Source organism: Danio aesculapii, chromosome 1 (genome assembly GCF_903798145.1).
Source record: "Danio aesculapii chromosome 1, fDanAes4.1, whole genome shotgun sequence".
Taxonomy (NCBI): domain Eukaryota; kingdom Metazoa; phylum Chordata; class Actinopteri; order Cypriniformes; family Danionidae; genus Danio; species Danio aesculapii.
In genome coordinates this window covers 8,867,939-8,889,759 of record NC_079435.1, presented here as the reverse complement: position 1 = coordinate 8,889,759, position 21,821 = coordinate 8,867,939, and the positions used below count along the sequence as shown (strand labels likewise).

At 35.4% G+C, this 21,821-nt stretch overlaps 1 protein-coding gene across 1 annotated transcript; it reads left to right on the top strand.

Annotated features, from left to right (window-relative positions):
- Positions 1 to 3,367: 3,367 nt before the first annotated feature.
- Positions 3,368 to 5,007, top strand: dand5 (DAN domain family, member 5). The gene is made up of 2 exons (XM_056465102.1): positions 3,368 to 3,823; positions 4,732 to 5,007. The coding sequence occupies exons 1-2, from the start codon at positions 3,368 to 3,370 to the stop codon at positions 5,005 to 5,007; spliced, it is 732 nt and encodes a 243-aa protein (XP_056321077.1).
- The last annotated feature ends 16,814 nt before the right edge of the window (positions 5,008 to 21,821 follow it).

Sequence of the window (21,821 nt, the reverse complement as noted above, 5' to 3'; positions counted from 1 at the left end):
TTGAAAACAGTTATCGTCCCATGCCTGAAGGTAACACGCATGATGGTTGGGTGAGGTGTATACAATTGTCCATTATGTAGTGCAGTGGTCTTCTTCTTGCAAAAACATGCTGGATTCACCTGATTTGTTGACAAATGGGATGAGGATCCATTCCTTGGCAGTTCATGAGTACTTCACTGGGTCTTTCCACCAGTGGTTGAGGAGCACTGACCTAGTGGACCTGGTCCAGTATGTCATCATGTGCAGTTGGGTCTCCAGACCTGCCGCTTCAACCAACCCAACAGCAGGTGAAACAGAAAACGATATGTCTGAAATTGCTGGTGTGAGTGCATGTCTGAGCGTGCAGTTGGGTCTCTGGCCCTGCAACTTAATTGTACCTTGTAATGCAGGTTTGTTACATAAAATCTATGAGTTATTGGCAAACATATCAATAAATCTGATCAAAAGCATTGTAAATGTGGCTTACGTCTGTGTCTGGAGTGAAGTGATGCCTTGCTGCTTTTCAGTGTGGTAGATTTTTTCAAGTTACAACATGCCGAGCCTTACCACCATTTCATTGGATGACAATCACCCACTCTCATGGACTGCAGGCTTTAAATTAGATGAAATGCTCTGGAACCACAAAAAACATGGGTTGACATGTGATGTCCATTGTAAAGGACACAGAGTCTGAAGGGATTAATGTGGACAACTTTATAGGTGCCTCTTTTGAACCCTTTAACAACTTTATCTCGGCCAAAATATTGTCCTTACAATCCATACAATTCAATCCAATCAATGAGCAGCTTATTTATTCTTCATTCAGATTATATGATCTCTGGTTTTTGTGGTTCTGGCTCACATGTAGAATATCTTTGCCTATATTAAATAGTGAAGTAGTTTTTTTGTTTGCCATTGTGGTGACTGCATTGTTTTTATTGTAGGCCACTGGCTCCACCTCGAGGCGTTTTTCAGTAACTGCAATAGAAAAGTAGACAATGCCGTCCAAAATGAGTTCAAGGACACTCGAGTGAGTAGCATTAATTGATAAAAACTAGACATGATTGAAAAAATCCAGACATGAATAAAAGAGCGCATTTCTTTTTCTAGTTCCCAGAGGCCAATTTTGGATGCCTGCAGGCATTGCATGGACGAAGATTATTTAACAGATGCATGGCACAGTATGGTCAGTGCCTGTCTGATGTGTGTGTGTGTGTAAAATCAGTACATTAGCTATATATATATATATATATATATATATTCATATTCGTGTCATTTATAGATGACAGCCTTCAAGCAGATGTCAGAGAATGAAGTGAGAGGATCCAGTCAGCCCCAGTCCTTCCTGGCTCAACAGAGACTGTCTGCTATAATCAGAAGGGTCCAAACTAATATAAAACGATGAATTTATTCAAAATCTGTACATAGCGCGCTGGTGAGACACGTAGTCATGGGCTCTACCTGCTGGTTTCTGAGTGTATTTGCATGCACATATTAGTTTTATCTTGTAGTATTTTTATTAAAAGCCGTCGATGCAGCAGTATTCGTTTATTTGAATTTTGTGTTATTTTTATATACGGTTTTTAATTTATTTATTTTAGTCTTGATTTATTAAATATAAAGAAAAACGTACAAGACCTCGGTTCACTTGTTTACTCGTATCTTCATATTTTACAGCCAAAACTCAGTAAATTTCAGTAAATAAAAAAAAAGTTTTGCCAGATAATGTTTATTGTTCTCTGGGATTATTTTAGGAACATAATTAATCACATTTCAATGCTCTGCAAACATGTTCACATCTCTTGAAACTTAGATCGTTTCAGGTTTATACCTCTATGATGACACTGTTTTATAAACAATTTATTGAATCTGTTTTATCTTTCTGCATTGTAGATTGGTACGGTAATCTGAGTGTGTCAAACAAGAACAGGTTGAGTAGCCTGGTGAAGGTGGCTGGCAAGATCATTGGTTTTTACCAAACTGGTCCAACGGTACCATACTGGTGTTTTAAAGAGAGCTCAGGGTATGCTATGCACCCCGGATCACCCGTTGTACTCTGTGTTTCAGCTGTTGCCATCAGGACGTCGTTTTAGAGTTCCTATTTGCAGGACAAATAGAGTTGGAAATTATTTTATAATTGTGGCCATTAAGTCTTTAAATAAGTGCAGGGGGAGGGAGATGCACCTACAATATGATGTATTGTTGTGGGGTAATATTTTGTTAATGTGTACATGGAACTTCGCCTGTGTTACGGCACATTTCTGCAATTTTAGTTTCCCTAAACGGGATAATAAAGTTGAGTCTGAGTCATATGTCATTAGTTTAGCTTTTTTGAAGTGCAAAATAAAATTGTACCCTTTTCATTTATTTTACTTACAGAATGAAATGCTTCAAAATGCATATTTACATAATACTTGGGTCTTTGTGTTTGTTGAATTATCTGTTATAAACGTGTTCCTCTAATTTAGCTTAATCTTTTTCATTGTTGTCGTTTGTCTTTATAAGTGAAATGATAAGCCTCGTCACTTTGTTGCTGTTTGTTTGATGGTTCCCTTGGGAAAGTGTTTTCCTGAAGGTCGTAAATATGATTCACGCTTTTTGTCGTGTACAATGTACCTGAAGGTAGGAAACACTTCACACCTGAGCTCAACATCTGACTGATTGAACTTCAGGTGAGAAAAACCTTCAGTACCGTGAGAAAACACCTTGTGCAGCCATAAATGCATAAGTAAGCGGTAATTTTTTTTTCTTGCTGAAATTAAGATAATTTTTATAACCTTTTTTATAAAGGTTATTGTTTTACTGTAGAAATTGTCTAATTCCTGTTATGGTAATTGGAGCTGTAGCCCTATGTGTTTTATTCCTTGGGAAATAAGGGGGAATTACTGAACAGAAATAATTTGTTTTTGGTCATTCTAGCCTGTGTGCTTTTTCCTTTGTAAATAAAAAAATGATTTGTGCTTCGATTAAAATTTAAGCTACTGAAAGTGTAAAAAAATTTAGGATTAAATCTGAAATCGCGTTAAAATAAAAGCCTAAACTAAGGACAAAATCTAGTTCCCACGACGTGGTTAAGAAGAGATGAAAGGTGCACTTGTCACTGCCTCACGAAACCTCACCTGTCACTGACATCCATTATTTGACTCTTCCTGTGCCTTAACATGATTCAAACAGTTATATTCACCCCATAATAAAGCAATGATGACCAGGAAAGCACCCGTTGAGTATATAATGCCCAACTCTGGGTCCATGTCCACAACGACAGCAAGGTGACAGTAGGAAACCTTGAACCGCAAGATTATTCAAAAAATAATTGACTATACAGTATTGATTTTTAGAAACAAAGAAATTCTCGAATTTTTCAGTCAAATTCTGTAATTTAGCAAAGATGACTTTTCAGGTCGGCTTTATTGTGCTGTTGTCAGTCACATTAATTGGCGCTTTCCCGCGCAACGCATTTCAGAGGGAATTTCACCGACACGTGGCGAAAGATTTAGAATCTTCCGGGAACGGACCAGACGAACCTGTTCGGGGATCTGTCAGAATTGTCAAACTAAACCCTCATTTTCTGCGCCGGGCCGCCGTTAGTCATATGCCGTCCAGAAATTTACCAAGTCGAGGCGCGTTTCCCGCGTTCTTGGCCCTCGGACGTCCGGGCCCCGCAATCCTGACCCACAGCAAGCCTGCGCCTCAGGTGAGCAGCAGTGCAGACAAGAGGAAACAAGGGCTCGAGATGTGGAAGAAAGTGATGCACAAAAGCGAGCGAAGCAAGGAGGCCGTGGCTCTGCGCATCAACCCCAAAGACTTGAACAAACAGAGCTGTGCCGCAGTTCCCTTCACACAGGTATATTACTGTTCAGAGTTTTTATTTTTCAACAATGTCAGATAGGTCTAGATTTTATTTCGAACTTCTTTTATTTCTTTATTTCAATCTATATTTATAATCTAATATAAAAGCCTGTTTTAATGCAATATATCATATAAATAGCCTGTTGTAATATATAATATAGGATAAAAAAAGAATAGTCTTAAATATCAATGTATAATGTTTATCATAAACCTTTTGATGTGTATTAACAAGACAATTAAGATGTCGGGTTGTTGTAGCCCACCGTTGTGTCAAATGTGGGTTGACCCAAAATTGGTTTATTTGTTTGTTTGTTTGTTTTTTCAATTAAATTTTTGTTTTGTTTTGTTCATATTTGACCCAACGAAATACGGTATGCTTTAGAGTCTAGTGGTCACGTCTTTCGAAAGCGATCATTTATTTAAAAATGATTAGGCCTAGCCTAAAGAATTGCTGTCTTCAATGGTATGCAATTGAATTAAAATGATACTGTCGCACTTAAAATTGCAGATTAATAAAATCGAAATTTTAAGGAGGAAAAATTATACATTTTTATTGATTAACAGATTCAATAAGCAGATGGACACATCGAGCTATAGTTTAAACATAATGAATACATTTTATATTGTGACCAAAAAGGAAAATATGTTTTAAACAATTATTACAAATAAATAAATCATAAACAGTAACAAAAATAATGATAATTGGACTAATCTTGCTTTGACAGTTTTATATTTAAACTAAAATAATTCAATTTAGCCTATCTTGACATCACAATTAGCAAGGCTACTTTATGGAAAGCCCATTACCTTATTTTTCCTATCAGCTTTCCGCTTTTTTTTCTATTAGGCCTACCTCTTGTGTTGAATAGACCTTTTTCTTAACGACTTACTTTTTGTTGACAGCGCTTAACGGAGGAGGGCTGTGAGACGGTGACCGTTCACAATAATCTCTGCTACGGTCAGTGCAGCTCCATGTTCGTGCCCTCCAGCGGAGGGTCTCACGGACAGCAGAAAGCACAGTGCACGCGCTGCGGCCCCTCCAGAGCGCGCTCCGTGCTCGTACACCTGCGCTGCGGGTCCGAGGTGCGGGAGAGGCGCGTCCTGATCGTTGAGGAATGCAAGTGTGAAACCAGCAGCGAAGAGGCCAAAGTTCAGAACACGGAAATGTTTAATTTATAACAGACGTTTTAATGTTTTAATCTTAAATACATTTCTAATATTTAACTCCAGGATTAGGTTACTGTAAACAAAATAACGCACATCAGTGGAAAAGTTCTCAACCAGGGTGTAAGACAAAAAATATGTAGGTTAGCCTACAATAAGCGCTAACGAGGAGCCTTTAAAAATTAGAGAGCTTTTTTAAAATAGAAAAGTCGGCACATGCTCCTCAGCTGCACTCTTTCAATTGCGAACTTACTTTCTCACAAGTGCAGCTAATACTTAAGTTCACTAATTGTGTGTTTATGTGTAAATGTGACTAATACAGCCACATCTTCAGGGTAAATGTACAGCATTTGTTCGTCTTGTGAAAGTGACCGAAATATGATTTGGTTACGAGTGTGTTAAAGGAGTCCCTGTGCATACAGGAAACGTTTCTGTTAATTGCCGTCTGAAATTCAGAGGTATCTTAGTGTTAATTTTATTAACAGTGTTACTGTAAGTTTAGTTTTTTAAACGACACAGTAATGTCTTATTTAAATGTCCTTCTGTCTTCTTGTGTTGATATGTATGCATGTTTGTTTGCGCACACTTGGGCTCATATTAATTCTGATGTCGGTGTGTCATTTCATAGATCGCCACTAAATGTCGCTTTTTGCTCAAAAAACATTTAGGTTAAGAATTTTAATTTATGCTGTTTTAATTGATAAATGGTGGAAAATATGGTGCATAAAGACTGCTTTACTTTACTTCTGGCCATATGCATTGACTTGTGCATTTAATTTCTAGGTTATTTTGATGCATTTGAGTCAGCTTATTAACAATAACATTGCAGGGTTTTTTTTGTTGTATTGTGCAGTCCAACAAAAACATAAACGTGGTGCACAAAATGTGGAATAAATCATTTGAAAGAAAACATATAAACCTGGTTATTTTTTTGTTAAGTGCTTTTCTGTTTTCATTCCTTAAATCAATGTCTTTCAAAATCAAAATCAGTGTCTTTTCAAGTACACTGAAAAAAGTGTTGCATGCAAAACTATTGCAAGTAATTTACTTGTGTTGAATTTAAACAAACAAATTAAATTTAACAATGTTCAACTTAATTTGTTTGTTTAAATTCAGTCCAAATAAATTGTTTACAACCACTTAACGTAAAAAAATTGAGTAAATCCAAAGAATCATCTTTGAATAATTTTTACAGTGTACTCCCAAAAAAGTGTTGCATGCAAAACTGTTGCAAACAATTTATTTGTGTTGAATTTAAACAAACAAATTAAATTGAGCAATATTCAACTTAATTTGTTTGTTTAAATTCAACACAAATAAATTGTTTACAACCACTTAACGTAAAAAAATTTAGTAAATCCAAGGAATCTTTGAATAATTTTTTTCAGTGATGTTTGCACCAAATTTGGTACGAATAATGATATGTAGGGGAGAGGGCTTGTTATATAAACAATTAACAATTTACATTTTATTAAAGTTTTAATGTAATTTACTTCCAAAGAATGAATTATTTGATTAATTGATTCATTTTAAAGTTCCAAAAAGTAGTTTAGTAAAAGTTAGGTCTAGATTTTCAGTAAAGAATGTTCAGGATTTTTTTGTAGGCCTGATAATTGAACAAAACATGGTTGGTACTTGTTCTTGTAATAGGCTGTATTTATATGATCAATTTAACCAATTTATATTTAATCTTTTTACCCAAAAAAGTAGGCTAAATAAATCCAACCTGATGTTTTAGATTTTTTTTATCAATACATTTTAATGTATGTTGCAATCGTTCCCTTGTTTGGGGTCAGCGCAACATTTAACTTTGTCTGTTCAACTTTAAATTGTGCATATATTATCTTATATACATATAACAAAGTGTGAGTGGGTGTCTGATAGATGTGGGATTATTATATTAAAATTTTGGGTTTTCCCAAAAAACGGTTTCTGAGAAACTGAAGGAAATGCAAAAAGAGTTGTGACTGTCCCTACTCTCCCTATACTCTGAAGGTTGCTCACATATAAGTAGCCTACCTAACACTTTGAAAATGTAGGCTACCACCCCAGTCAGAGCTTTTACCTTTATTTCTGTGTAGGAACATATTGATCTTCATTCGCTCTATGTGAGCAAATAAGCAAGGCCTGATTTTCTGCTTTAATTAGACTATCGTTTAGCATCAAAATGCACTCCAAGTGTAGTTAGACCCCGTCGCTGTCACTCTCGCTCTAATCACTCTTTTCAATACTGTGGGAATCCTCGTGTCGCCTATACGACAGCTGCACTTCAGCCCTGAACGTGTGTGAGAAAAATAAAAGTTGTATTCATCGATTTTCTGGCACCTGGTTGGGGAAAAAAAAGGTCGAGTTTACTCATCCTATACGAAAAATCGCCTGAGGGAAAACAAGGGGGTGCTTTACATCGCCTTGGCAGTCTGTCAAAATGGCTTCTTAAACGCAATGAGCAATGCGCGCGAGATGCTTTTAAAGGGACAGTTCGCCAAAAACATTTACATTTACTTTCACTCCAGTGGTTACAATCTTTTATTATTATTATTATTTCTTCTGTTAAACACAAAAAACATATTTCAAAGAATGTTGTGGAAAAAGCAGCCATTAACATACATAGGAACTAAAATATAATGTAAGTGAATGACCAACATTCGTCAGAATATCTTTGTTCAACAGAAAACAACCCCAACACATGGAGCACATGGAGGATGAGTAGCCTAAATGATGACTAGAATGTTCATTTTTGGATAAACTACCTTTTTAAATATAACTCCCAGGGCTGTACTCACAATAAATTGAAACGTTTTAAAAATAAAATACCAAACACCTTAAGTTTAGGTGTATCGAAATAAACGACAAAATAAAACAGTCACAACGTATACCAAAATAAAATACAGTATTTTGTATTTAAAAAATACTACAAAACACTTTTACAAAGAAGCATAACATTTCTTTGCAAATCTTTCATCAATAGACCTATTCGATCAACCCCTTCTCCATTAAACTGATTTGAGTGAACAATGTTTCATAGCAAATGTGGCCAGTAAAATTACCATCATCTCTGTACAATGATTATTCAATCTCTTAATATTTTAAAAGGCTGTAAATAAAGAGTTCATATAAAAAAACTGAATATTTCAGAAATCTGAAATTTTTTGAGTATTGAAGTTTTTGATTAAATATTTGTGTTTCATATGTTGTGACGTCTGAAGGCTTACATATTTCCTGTTCATTAACTATACAGTGCACCTACTGATTAACTACTGGCATTTGAAACAACCAATGAAGTATTGTAGGAATTGCCACTGTAGGACTTATTTATATGTTGTTTGTTTTAACGACGAACATTTGGCATCAGCAATCCATCCAAAACTACTATTAATTGTACAATATACGCTTTCCCCTAAGATTTTTTCAATTCTTTTTTTTAATGGAGGGGTCAATAACATCCAAAGCACCAATCAGCAGTGCATTTATATCATGTCTTGATGTAGATTTCTTACAAAGTAAAAAATACAAAAATACAAGACACAAAAGTATTTTGATACAGAATATTCAGCTATTTTCATAAACCCTATAAAATTTTAAGTAGTATGTAGAAATCAGGATGCGAATCACAAGGGGGTTTGGGGGGGATTGACATCAAAACAAGATGTATGGGGGGGGGTCCCTTTGAATAAAAAAAAAGTTCACTCTGGTCTGTATTTTGAATAATAATGTTAATAATTAAAATAATAGATATCCATTTGACCACCCCTTTAACGGTTCATACCATTGTAAATGCATAATCGTGACAATCAGTATATGCCAGAAAAAAAGGGTTGTTGCTAAATCGGATATGGTTGCGGCTGGAAGTTAACGAGAATTATTTATATTATTTATTAAATTTCCCATTTATTGTATATTATTAACGTCTACCCCTACCCCAACCCTAAACCCAACCATCACAGTATTGTAAAAACAGTAGTTGTATCGAGTATTATTTATGCTATCTATTCAATTACCCAATAAATTGTATTTTTAACGCCTACCCCCACCCCAACCCTACACCCAACCATCACAGTACTGTTAAAACATTAAATATTGTTATACAGTGTCATAAAAAAATGCTGCTATAATGATGTGCATATCACACTTCTAGTGAAGTCTGCCACGTATCTGATCTAGACTTTACAGAAAAAAAGTCATTCAACAGCCTGAAACCGACAGATTTAGAGCATCGTAAGACTTCACAAGACTGATTTCTCACAAAGTAGGTGTTTGTTTCTACATAAAGCCTAAAAGTAAATTCAAATTAGATGTGTAGTTTGTATAGGTTGACCTAAAGTAAGCCGGAAAAAGCTAATCAGGTCATAAATTTAAATATATAATATTTAATGTAATTTAAATAAATACATAAATTTGATTTACTGAAGCATGAACAAAAGAGTACTGAAAAATCATACTCAAGTAAAAGTACCATTACTTGCCTAAAAATGTAGTGCAAGTAGAGTAAAAGTGTCTGGTGTAAATATTACTCAAAACATGAGTAAAAAATAGCTCTTTTAAAAGTACTGAAGAGTAGTGAGTAGTGAGTATTACGCTGTGAAAAGCTGATGCGTTTACATGTAATTTGTGAATGTGTGTAAACGTAACATTCTGTAGTGCATTTAGTCATTGCCCAGCAGGCACACAATGTCATAAGATGTTAACATTAGGTTAGATTTAGGTTGTGACGTCAGATGATCAAAATTCAATGTCTAGCCAGCGTCTTAGGACAACGTTATTTTGACGTCCAATAACGAAATCAAATGACGATATTTGGTTGATTTTAAGTTGTGTAAGAAAGTGACCAAAATCCAACTTGAGCCAACATCTTAAACCATCATCATGTTGATGTCAGATATTAACATTTATTCATCAGTTATGGCAACCAAAATCAAACATCTGATAGATGTCATAGTGGAAACGTCCACACAACATTAAGCTGTAACATCATTAAATGCTAATACTTGGTTGATTTTAGATTGGACATTGATGTCATCGGCCTGACGTTGGGTTCTGATGTCAACCTGATTTTCAATACCAAACAAAATGCAACATCCCCACGACATTGGTGTACAATGTCAATCTGACGTCATGTTGATGTCTTGTGCCTCTTGGGTTTTTAAGGCCATTTCGGTCATCATACAGTAAACATCCGCCATTTTCTAATCAGTTACATGCATCTAAACAGTCTCTGGATCATTGTGTGTACAGATTTTGGACATCTTGGACACTTTTAATGCTTCCAAACAGTTTGCTGCAATTATAAATGTCTTGAGGTAGTTCATTATGAGGCGATTTACCTTTTGTGTGATTTGATTGGACAGGAATCACAGGACTGATTTTTCTAATCCCCATAGACAAGAGAAAATAAAGTTACTGCAGGTTGAAGGAAAGTAGTGGAGTAAAAGTACCAATACAGCACTAAAAATGTACTCAAGGGAAAGTTCAAGTACACATTTTAAAAACTACTTAGTAAATTACAATTCCTGAAGAAAACTACTCAATTACAGTAATCGGAGTATTTGTAATTTGTTACTTAACACCACTTTTCATGTACTGAATCATAAATACTGCCCATCCCTGATGACTCCTCGCGTGTGATGTGCATTTTACAAGCAGTTCTCTTCAGTGCAGTGGCTAATTAGGTGAATTTAAGTGAGTTAATTATTTATTTAAAACCAAAGTGGATCTTCGCGCAACAGATGTGCAGCTTTTATATAAGTTTCAAAACGCTTTAGCGGCATTGAGTGCGCTGTTGCCATGAGCAACGCTGCAAAAGGGCGGGGGATTTTTTCTTATTTGGGCCCGCGCTTCACCTCGTGCCAAGGAGCAGAGCTTTGGGAAATCTAACCAGCGTCAGTAAGCTCGTTAAAGGTACACGATGACAACAAAGTACTTGTGTAAGGTTGAGCAAGCAAAGATCGATGGAAAACACACCAGAGAAATAACATTAAAACTGCATTAGATGAAAGTGGTAGCAAGAATGCAGAAATGGTTCACTGGTTATGTTAGTGGATGACATTGCAACGCCTATCAGTGCGATAGTTAACTAGATAAGTGTTTATTAAGGCCAAGATTTGTTTGTATGCATAATAGTAGCCTATGTCTGCATGAATGCAAAAACTAGTGGCCTATAACTTGTCATTCAGCCCATCTTATTATGTTTGTTAAGCCTGGTTTAATATGCAATCGCCCCACACATGCCCAGCACTGCATATCTCCTGAGAGTGGACCAGTTGGACCTTTGCATATTGAACCTTTTTAATAACGTGGCACTGATTGAGGCCTTTGAAATGCAGGCTTGGTTCTGAAGCTGGTCCATGGGTGGGTGGCGGATTGGTTGGACCTGACAGCTCTAAGCGCGCAGATAGGGGCCGCGTTCCTGCATGCCTCAGGGTCTTTAGTGTGAAATGCCAGGGTAAACTTAGAGATAGTGCGGTTGCAATGACATGGATGTGGCACGGTTGCCCAGGAGCAGCTGGGCAAGGTTGGCACATGATTGCCATTGGGAGTTGGTGCCACACGGCAATGCCAGCTTCCAGTGCTTCAGTTTCATCCTACAATTCTCCATCACAATTGTACATCGAGTTCACTTCTAGCCTGCAATATCTTGGAAACCCAAAGCAGATGTATATAGGAGCATGCTGCCAGCCAATGTGTGTCTGATTCAAAAGGATATAAATGCGCTTCTGGATACCAGGTCTTTTCCCCACCCCGCAGTACTATTTCCATATTGTGGAGTGATTTTGTTCTTTTTAGGCCTTTATTCTTTAATTTATTACACATTTCTAAACAGAGTGTGCTTATGCTAGCAGGTCTGCAGTTTAAGCTATCAGGCAAAACTGGCCCTGCATGCTGTTAGAACAAAATGAAGAAATGGCAAAATAAAAACTGTGATTATTTACATGCCGCCATGGTGTTCCATTCATTCAATTTCCTTCGGCTTCCATTCGGCCACAGCGGAATGAACCACCTACTATTCCAGTATTTGTTTTACACAGCGGAAGCCCTTCCAGCCACAACCCAGTACTGGGAAACACCCATACACTCTCACATTCACACACACACTCATACACTCAATTTAAATTTTATTTATTCAATGTTTATTTATTCATTCATTCATTTTCTTTTGGGCTTAATCCGTTTATTAATCTGGAGTCGCCACAGCAAAATGAACCGCCAACTTATCCAGCATATTTTTTACACAGCTGATGCCCTTCCAGCTGCAACCCATCATTGGGAAATTGACTCATTTCACACAGTTTAATTAAACTGCACACTCAAAAATTATGTTTTCTGTTTCTTTAAACTACTCATTTAAAATAAACACCTAAAAATATCTAAAAAAGCACAGTTCTTGAGATTTTTCGGAGGGGACAACTTAATTCTGTTATGTTCATTCCACTTAAATGTGTAAAAACTAACAAGTTAAATCCTTAAATAGTCTCAATTTAAATCGATTGTGGGAAACCAGCATTTTTAGAGTGTAGGTGTAATGAACTAAAGACAACAATCATGTTTAAAGGGCACCCATTTTACCCCTTTTACAAGATCTAAGATCTTTGGTGTCTCCAGAATGTGTCTGTAACGTTTCAGCTCAAAGTACCCATCAGAAAATGTATTATCCAGAATCTGCCCATTTTGGTGTCTGAGTATACTGTAGCTGTTTTAGTAGCCTGTGGCTTTAAATGCAAATGAGCTGCTTCTCCCCATCCACCATTCCCACATGCGTGTCTGCTTCTCATGCGTTATGTCAGATAAACAGCAGTTAGTGACAGAGACAGACTCGGATGAAGCTGAAATACCAACACAATCTCACGGCAATTCATAACGATTTGATTTATTGGCAATTTCGTATGAATTCGTACAATCTAATTCGTACAATTTATTACAATTTGCTCATCCCCTAATGATGGTTGGGTTTAGGGGTGTGGTTAGGTGCCACACCTCCTTTTTAAAATCATAAAATCTTTTACGACGGAACTCATACAACTCAAACAACTTTCATCCTTACGTTTTCTCATGAGATCAGACTGGAAATACAGCTCAATAGTCAAAAATACCAAGCAAGTTTATTTTATTGTGGTGGAGTTTATTCAAGCCTTTCTGAAATGATGAGTCTCACACAAATGCCGTTTGCAGTAAACATGCACACACACACATATTAGCATTTACTGACACCATGTGGCCGTGATGATTATAGCTGTTAAGAATTACATTGCGATTTTACTGTCTTTTTTACAATCATGCTCTGTTTTACAAACAGTTTAAAATTGCTAAACTTATAAACATCACAGAGAGTTTAAATAAATATTTTAATCACAGTTTATTTGCAAAAAAGTTTTGTGGACAAGTGTTTACATGGCGCCATGGTGAAACATGGCGTCTGTCAATCAGTTTGGTGAATGGGGAAATTTAGTGGCACTCCTGCGTCACGTTCAGTTCAATTTATCTTTATTTAAATAGTGCTTTTACAATGTAGATTGTGTCAAAGCAGCTTAACATAGAAGTTCTGCGTTGTGGTGGATCTCAAAATCACTGTGATTTGGGTCCTATTTTAACATCAGGAAATAAAAAAAAGAGACTTGTGTTTCTATCACTCCAATATGACAATGGACACACTCTAAGTACACACAGTTCTGTCTAAACAGCTTACAAAAGATAATTGTCATCATAGCTGCCCTTTAAAATTAATTTATTATTTAAATTCGAAATAATAAATAAAGACTAAAAATATATCTTCAATTAAATGAAAATAAACAATTCAATCTACAGCATGTCATTCATAATTTGTGCAGTTTTTAAAAATTAAAATTCATAAATAATATATATATATATATATATATATATATATATATATATATATATATATATCCTGAAATAATGGATCCTCTACTAATGTCTGTTTCTGCTCCACTCTAATGTAGATGCGCAGATGCAATGTGCTTTTCGCTCTCAGTCTTTGACCTGTGGGATGTGCAAACATATTAATTAGACGTTATAGATGAAAGCCTGCGAGATGCAGGTGATGTCACATAACAACTCTAATTGCATTAATTAGGGTAATTAAGGCTAGACATTTGGCGAAAGCATCTTGTGCAGCCCTGCCTGATGTCATATTTTCCTGTCGTCTGCCTCACCGTGCCATGTTTCCGAGCTCAGCGTCCATGTGTGCCGGTGTCTGCTGGCATCAGGATAACCGTGTTCATTTACCCTGAGAGAGCAGGAGACATAAGCTCAGTTCCAGTGCCTAGCGAGCTGCCTACGTATGCTCCGTTTTAAGGCGTCATATGTGCTTTCCCAGCATGAAAGGCTGTTCCAAAAGGTAGCTGGTGTTATTATGCTGCTGCCTTAGATAGAGGAAATCCATATGCAGTGCTCAGTATAAATAAGTACAGACCTCACAGGTCTCTTTTCTAAGTTAATATTTTCTATACACTGTAAAAAATGGAGAGTTCCACATACAAATTGCTTAAGTTAACTTCATCATATTTACAAATTTAAGTGGGTTCAACATAAATAATTAGGTTGCCCCAAAAACAATTTAAGAATTGTGTTGTTAAAACTCATTTTAAATAAGTAGCTTGAACAAGCAGCAAAATAGAGCAGCAAAAAATTGAGCAGCAGCAAAAATAGGATGATTTACAATAATATATATGTGCATATACAAGACATTAGTCTGTAGCAAAGCCAAAACAATAGCAATTTTAACAAAATACCTTGAGATCATGTTCCAAAAATATATATATATACAAATGAGTATGTCAGAGAAAAATATTACACGATGCGAATCTCCCGTTCCACCACAGTCCAAAGGTGCTCTATTGGATTGAGATCTGGTGACTGTGTAGGCCACTTGAGTACAGTGAACTCATTGTCATGTTCAAAAAACCAGTCCGAGGTGATTCACGGTTTATGACATGGTGCGTTATCCTGCTGGAAGTAGCAATCAGAAGATGAGTACACCGCGGTCATAAAGGGATGGACACACAATGCTCAATTATTACTAATGCGACCAAAGTATGCCAAGAAAATATCCCCCTCACCATTACACCACCAGCCTGAACCGATGGTAGAAGGCAGGATGGATCCATGCTTTTGTGTTGTTGATGCCAAATGAACCTATCATTCGAATGTTGCAGCAGAAATCGAGACTCATCAGACCAGGCAACGTTTTCCCAATCTTCTATTGTCCAATTTTGGTGAGCCTTTGTGAATTGTAGCCTCAGTTTCCTGTTCTTAGCTGACAGGAGTGGCACCGGTGTGGTCTTCTGCTCTTCTGCAGATCTTGGTTGTAACGAGTGGTTATTTGAGTTACTGTTGCCTTTTTATGAGCTGGAACCAGCCTGGCCATTCTCCTCTGACCTCTGGCATCAACGAGACATTTTGTGACCAGAACTGCCGCTCACTGAATATTTTCTCTTTTTCGGACTATACTCTGTAAACCCTAGAGATGGTTGTGTCTGAAAATTCCAGTAGATCAACAACAATACCACATTCAAAGTCACTTAAATCAGCTTTCTTCCCCATTCTGATGCTCTGTTTGAACTACAGCAGATCGTCTTGACCATGTCTACATGCCTAAATGTATTGAGTTGCTGCCGTGTGAGATATGGATTTATATATATATATATATGTACTATATATATATATATATATATAATATATATTGTAGTCAGAATTATTAGCCCTCCTTAATTATTAGCCTCCCTGTATATATTTTTCCCCAATTTCAAAATGGAAAGATTTATTTCAACACATTTCTAAACATAATAGTTTTAATTTCTAATAACTGATTTATTTTATCTTAGCTATGATGACAGTACATTATATTTTACTAGATATTAGATACTAGTATTTCTCCTACAGTGACATTTAAAGGCTTAACTAGGTAATTAGGCAAGTTAAAGTAATGACTAAAGCAAATCACTGTATAATGATGGTTTACAGTGCTTTAAAAAACATTGCTTAAGACAGCTAATAATTTTGACTTTAAAATGTTTTAGTTTTTTTTCAAAGCTACTTTTATTCTAGTCGAAATAAAACAAATAAGACTTTCTCCAGAATAAAAAATATTACAGCAAATACTGTGAAAAATGTCTTGCTCCATCATTTGGGAAATATATAAAAAAACATTCAGAGGAGCTAATAATTCTGTCTTCAGCTGTATACAACAAGGCTCATTACATATTGAAACAAAAGGGATGTGAATGGACAGCAAAAAAACATTTCGATTCTAGTGTCTGCGAGAGAAAAATGCAGAGCAAGACCATACAAAGTGGAGAATGATGAATTTCTTCCAGAAATGCGTGCCAGGTTTTAATGGGGGAGAAGCTCATTATTTGTCTTCTCCTCAGCGTTCGACACATGGCTTTTTGAGTGCGCGAGGGGAAAGAGGAAGAGGAAATGGAATTCTCTTTAAGAATTCATCGCTCTCGGAGATGCAGGAAGTGCCCGCGGGAGCCATTTTGTTCCTCAAATTGTGCTGAGGAAATCTGGGCACAGATGAGCGTGAATTGTGAATGTCAGTCCCACTCCAGAGAGCCTCTAATTGATTTGGGACTTTGATTCTTCTCTCTTTCCGGGATAACAAATCTCAGAGAAGGCTAGCAAGCAACACCATGAAGCTCTTAAATGTCTTGTATTAAACATGGTGCAGATGCTGTGCTAAAGTTTTTGGATAAAAGCAGCGAGACTGTGGCTGGGGTCAGAATGGGATAGTAACACGCTGCTCCTGCTGTTTGCAGTATGTGACGTTTACATAATGTTAGCCCGAAAACATGAATTATACATCACAGCAGATTCAGAACATTCAAATGTAGTGTTTTCATAATGTTTGTAGAATGATCAAATGGAAATGTTCTTATATTAGTTTCTAGAACTCTTATATTTTTTATATTGCTTTTAGCACACTCATAAACTTACAAAAGTAACATTTCTGGTTTAAATATTTTAATTAAAAAATTTTTAGCAGACATTCACTTGTCAATACACTTTTAAAAAAGTATAAACATTACAAAAACTTACATTTTAACAATTAGGCATTTAAAAAAAACAACCAACAGTCATTAAAATAATGATTAAACAAAATTAATAAACATGTATTCCCTCAACCAACCACCCACCAGTGCTATCCAATGGTAAAAGTCGCTACTAAAGGCATAGTAAACATATTAATCACAAGTTTGTAGAAGAGAAATAAAAGAGGGCCAATTTTTTTCAAATAACAAAACCTTGTCTGTTAAGGTATACTAGATTTTGTCCAGATGTAATGTACCTGTTAACTCGTGTCAGCCATAATTTAAGAGTTGGAACTAGAAGAGTTGGAAGTTTTTTGGCAGAGCTCAACCCCTGTTGTACCCATGTAAGTCTCAAAAATTCTTAGGAAACTCCAGATATAATTATTATAGGATCTTCAATCGGAATGTCTAATGTCTCTGTAATTTGGGACACCAGAAACTCTGTAATTTGGGACACCAAAAGTAACATTTCTATAATGTATATTGTAGAATGATAAAATGGAACGTTCATTCATTCATTTTCCTTTGGCTATAGTCCCTTTATTCATCAGGGGTCACTACAGCGGAATGAACCGCCAACTTATCCAGCATATGTTTTTCCAGCTGCAACCCAGTACTGGAAAACACCCATACACACTCATTCACACACATACACTATTGCCAATTTAGTTTATCCAATTCACCTATTCGGCATGTGTTTGTACTGTGGGGGAAACCGGAGCACCCGGAGGAAACCCACACCAACACGGGGAGAACATGCAAACTCCACACAGAAATGCCAACTGGTTTTAGTCAGGACTCGAACCAGCAACCTTTTTGCAGTGAGGCGAAAGTGCTAACCACTGAGCCACCGTGTCACCAAAATGGAATGTTCTTGTATTCTTTTTTAGAATTATTAATATGTTCTATTGTTTTTTTAGATCATTCTAAAAACATTCAAATGTAGAGTTTTTATAACGTTTGTAGAATGTTGAAACTGAATGTATTAATATTATTTTCTATAATTCTTATATTATTTTACATTGTGTTTTAACACATTCTAAAAACTGTAGTTTAATAAGTAAAACATTTATAATGTTTTATAATGTCAAATTTTTATAATATTTTCTAGAATTCTCACATTATTTTCTATTATTTTTAGAACATGCTAAAACATTAAAAAGCAGCATTTTCATAATGTTTGTAGATGATAAAATGGAGAATTATTATAATATTTTCTAGAATTCTTACATTATTTTCTATTGTTTGTTTTAGCACATTCTAAAAACATTCAAAAGTAACGTTTCCCTATAGTTTGTAGAATGATAAAATGGGAATGTTCTTACATTATTTTCTAGAATTCTTATATTATTTTCTATTGTTTGTTTTAGAACACTCTAAAAACATTTGAAGGTAACATTTTCTTAATGTTTGTAGTATGATAAAACAGAATGTTCTTATACACTCTCAGAAATAAAGGTACAAAATCTGTCACTGGGGCGGTACCTTTTCAAAAGATTGCCCTTAAAGGGGCATATTAATACCTAAAAAGTACAAATCTGTACCTTATAGCACCTTAAAGGTACAAAAGTGTACCCTAAAGGTACTAATGTCCACCTGTTTGGTACAAAAGTGTACTCTAAAGGTACTAATGTCCACCTGTTTGGTACAAAAGTGTACCTTTTAAAACATACCACCCCGGTGACAGATTTTGTACCTATATTTCTGATATGTATTATTTTCTAGAATTATTATAGTATTTTCTATCATTGTTAAAACATTCAAAACATTCAAATATAATATTTTTATAATTGCAGAATAATAAAACTGAATATTTTAATATTATTTTCTAGATTTCTTACATTATTTTCTATTGTTTTTTAACACATTCTAAAATCTTTCGGAAGTGACATTTTGATAATGTTTGTAGAAGGATAAAATGGAATCTTCTAATGTTATTTTCTAGAATTCTTATATTATTTTAGAACATTCTAAAACAACAAAAGTAGTATTTTTACAATGTTTGTGGAATGATAAATCAGAATGTTCTTATATTCTTTACTAGAATTTTTACATTATTTTTTACTGTTTTTAGCACATTCTAAAAATATTCAAAAATAGCAGTTTCATAATGTTTGTAGAATGATAAAATGGAATATTCTAATATTATTTTCAAGAATATTTACATTATATTCTATTGTTTTTAGCACTTTTCTAAAAATTTTAATAGTAGCATTTTCGTAATGTTTGTAGAAGGATGAAACAGAATGTTCTTATATTATTTTCTAAAATTCTTACATTTTTTTTGAAAGTGACATTTTGATAATGTTTGTAGAATGATAAAATGGAATTATATTATTTTCGAGGATTATTATGTTATTTTTAGCAGATTCTAAAAATATTCAAAAGTAAAATTTTCATGTTTATAGAACAATAAAATGGAATATTTTAGTATTTTCTAGAATTCTTATATTATTTTCCAACATTTTAAAAACATTCAGAAGTAGAATTTTCAGTTGGCGCCAGTGGTGTAGTGGTTAGTGTGTCGACACATGCACTCCGGTGCTCACGGTGACCTGAGTTCAATTCTGCCTCGCAGTCCTATGCTGATCCTTCCCCTCTCTCTGCTGTCCTCTCAAATAAAGGTGAAAACCCCGAAAAAATAATTATAAAGAAAAAAAAAAAGAAGAAGTAGAATTTTCATAATGTTCATAGATTGATCAAATCTTGTATTATTCTAGAATTCTTACATTATTTTCTAGTGTTTGTTTATAGAACACTATAAAACATTTTGAAAGTGACATTTTCCTAATGTTTGTAGAATGATAAAACGGAATGTTCTTATATTATTTTCTAAAATTCTTTTTATTTGCTGTTGTTTTTTAACACATTCTAAAAACTTTCAAAGTAAAATGTTCATAATTAATTTTCTAGAATTCTTATATTCTTTTAGAACATTCTAAAAACAACCAAAAGTAACACTTCCATGTTAGTAGAATGATAACATTGAATGTTTTTAATATTATATTTTAGAATTCTTATATTATTGTTTTTTAGAACATTCTAAAATCATTCAAAAGTAATATTTTCATAATGTTTGTAGATTAATAAAACAATCTTCTATTATTTTCTAGAATTCTTCTATTATTTTCTGTAGTTTTTTAGCACACTCATAAACTTAAAAAAGTAAATTACTATAATGTTTGTAGACTGGTAAAATAGGACGCTCTAATATTATTTTCCAGAATTCGTATATTTTTTCTTTCTTATTTTTGAACATTCAAAAGTACCACATTCCATTCGGAACACACTTTGTCACTTAAATATAAACATCAAGTCACTTTGAGCAGTTCTGCGAAGAAGTGGACGTTAATTTACCACCAGACCGAAAGAAAACAAGAGATCTAAATGTTTGCGATGAAATGTTGGAGAGATTCTGGCCTGCTGGATTTGATCTGCCCGCTGTGCCTAACTCCGCTGGCCAGGCTAGAGTAATCGCTCCACCAGCCCTGCACTGTCTGCATGAAGATAAATGAGACAATTAGAGCTTCTCTGTTATCAATTACACATCCAGGACGGCTGTTTTACATCAAACACCGCAATTGTGATTCACCGCGAATTCAGACTCCTTTGTTCAGACTCCCATCGGGCGCTGATCTGAACTCACAATGCCAGTTTTAGGTAAATTGTTTTTTTGGACATTGCTAGTCCATTTTCATGCCCAATTTCAAATGTTTTTGGGATTTTTTTTTCTCCCTTTGTGCTTTGTTTTGGTTTTGCCTCTGTGATTGCCTTGAATTCAAACTCCCACACACACACATAGAGCATGTATAGGCTACGGAAATGGGAAAGGGGTCTCGGGCTTGATTTTAGGGGGTGCAGGTGGCGCTAAGCCGGTATGGGCTCTGCCCGCTGTCCCAGCATGATGCCAGCGTTCTTGCACACATACACACACATACAGAGATGATGCCAATACCATCTGTCATCGGTGAGAACATCTGCAGCTCAAGGTGCCCTTGTCACCCATAGTTAAAGTAGCGAGAGGGAGACGGAAAATACAACTACTGATCTTATTAGGATCAACCAAAACACAAGTCAGCTGAAATAAACCTGCATCATATTTCGGGAATTTAAGTTTTAATTTTAGCATTGACTACACCGTAAAACAATCAATTTGAGACAACACGAAGGAATTAAGTTAGCTTATTAGTTTTTACAAGTTTAAGTGGATTGAACTACAATATATCGAATGAATGAGCGAACGAATGAAGGAAGGAACAAATGAATGAAGGAACGAACAAACGAATGAATGAAGGAAGGACAGAACAACAAACAATGGAAGGATGAAAGGAAGGAAGGAACAAACGAATATAGGAAGATCACTAAATGCACTACAGAATGTTACGTTTACACATCCCTGCACACACTGCATGCAAACTCATCAGCTTTTCACAGTGTGATATTCACTACTCACTACTCCTGAGTACTTCAGAGTTAAGTAATATTTTTCTTTGAGTAATATTTACAACAGATACTTTAAGTCTACTGACACTACATGCCTTGAGACGGAATCGGGATGGATGTTCCGGGAAACTGCATAGCGCATACTTCCATCATCAGTTGGTCCGTGTGTACGTCATTATCGCGAATAGCCAGCCTAATGTCACAAGAAAACGTAAGAATTTTACGTTTTGTCAGTTTAGTGGCTAATTCGTACAAATTCGTACGAGTTCAGTCATATGAAAATATACGATTTTAAAAAGGAGGTGTGATCCAACCCCACCCCTAAACCCAACCGTCTTTGGGTGA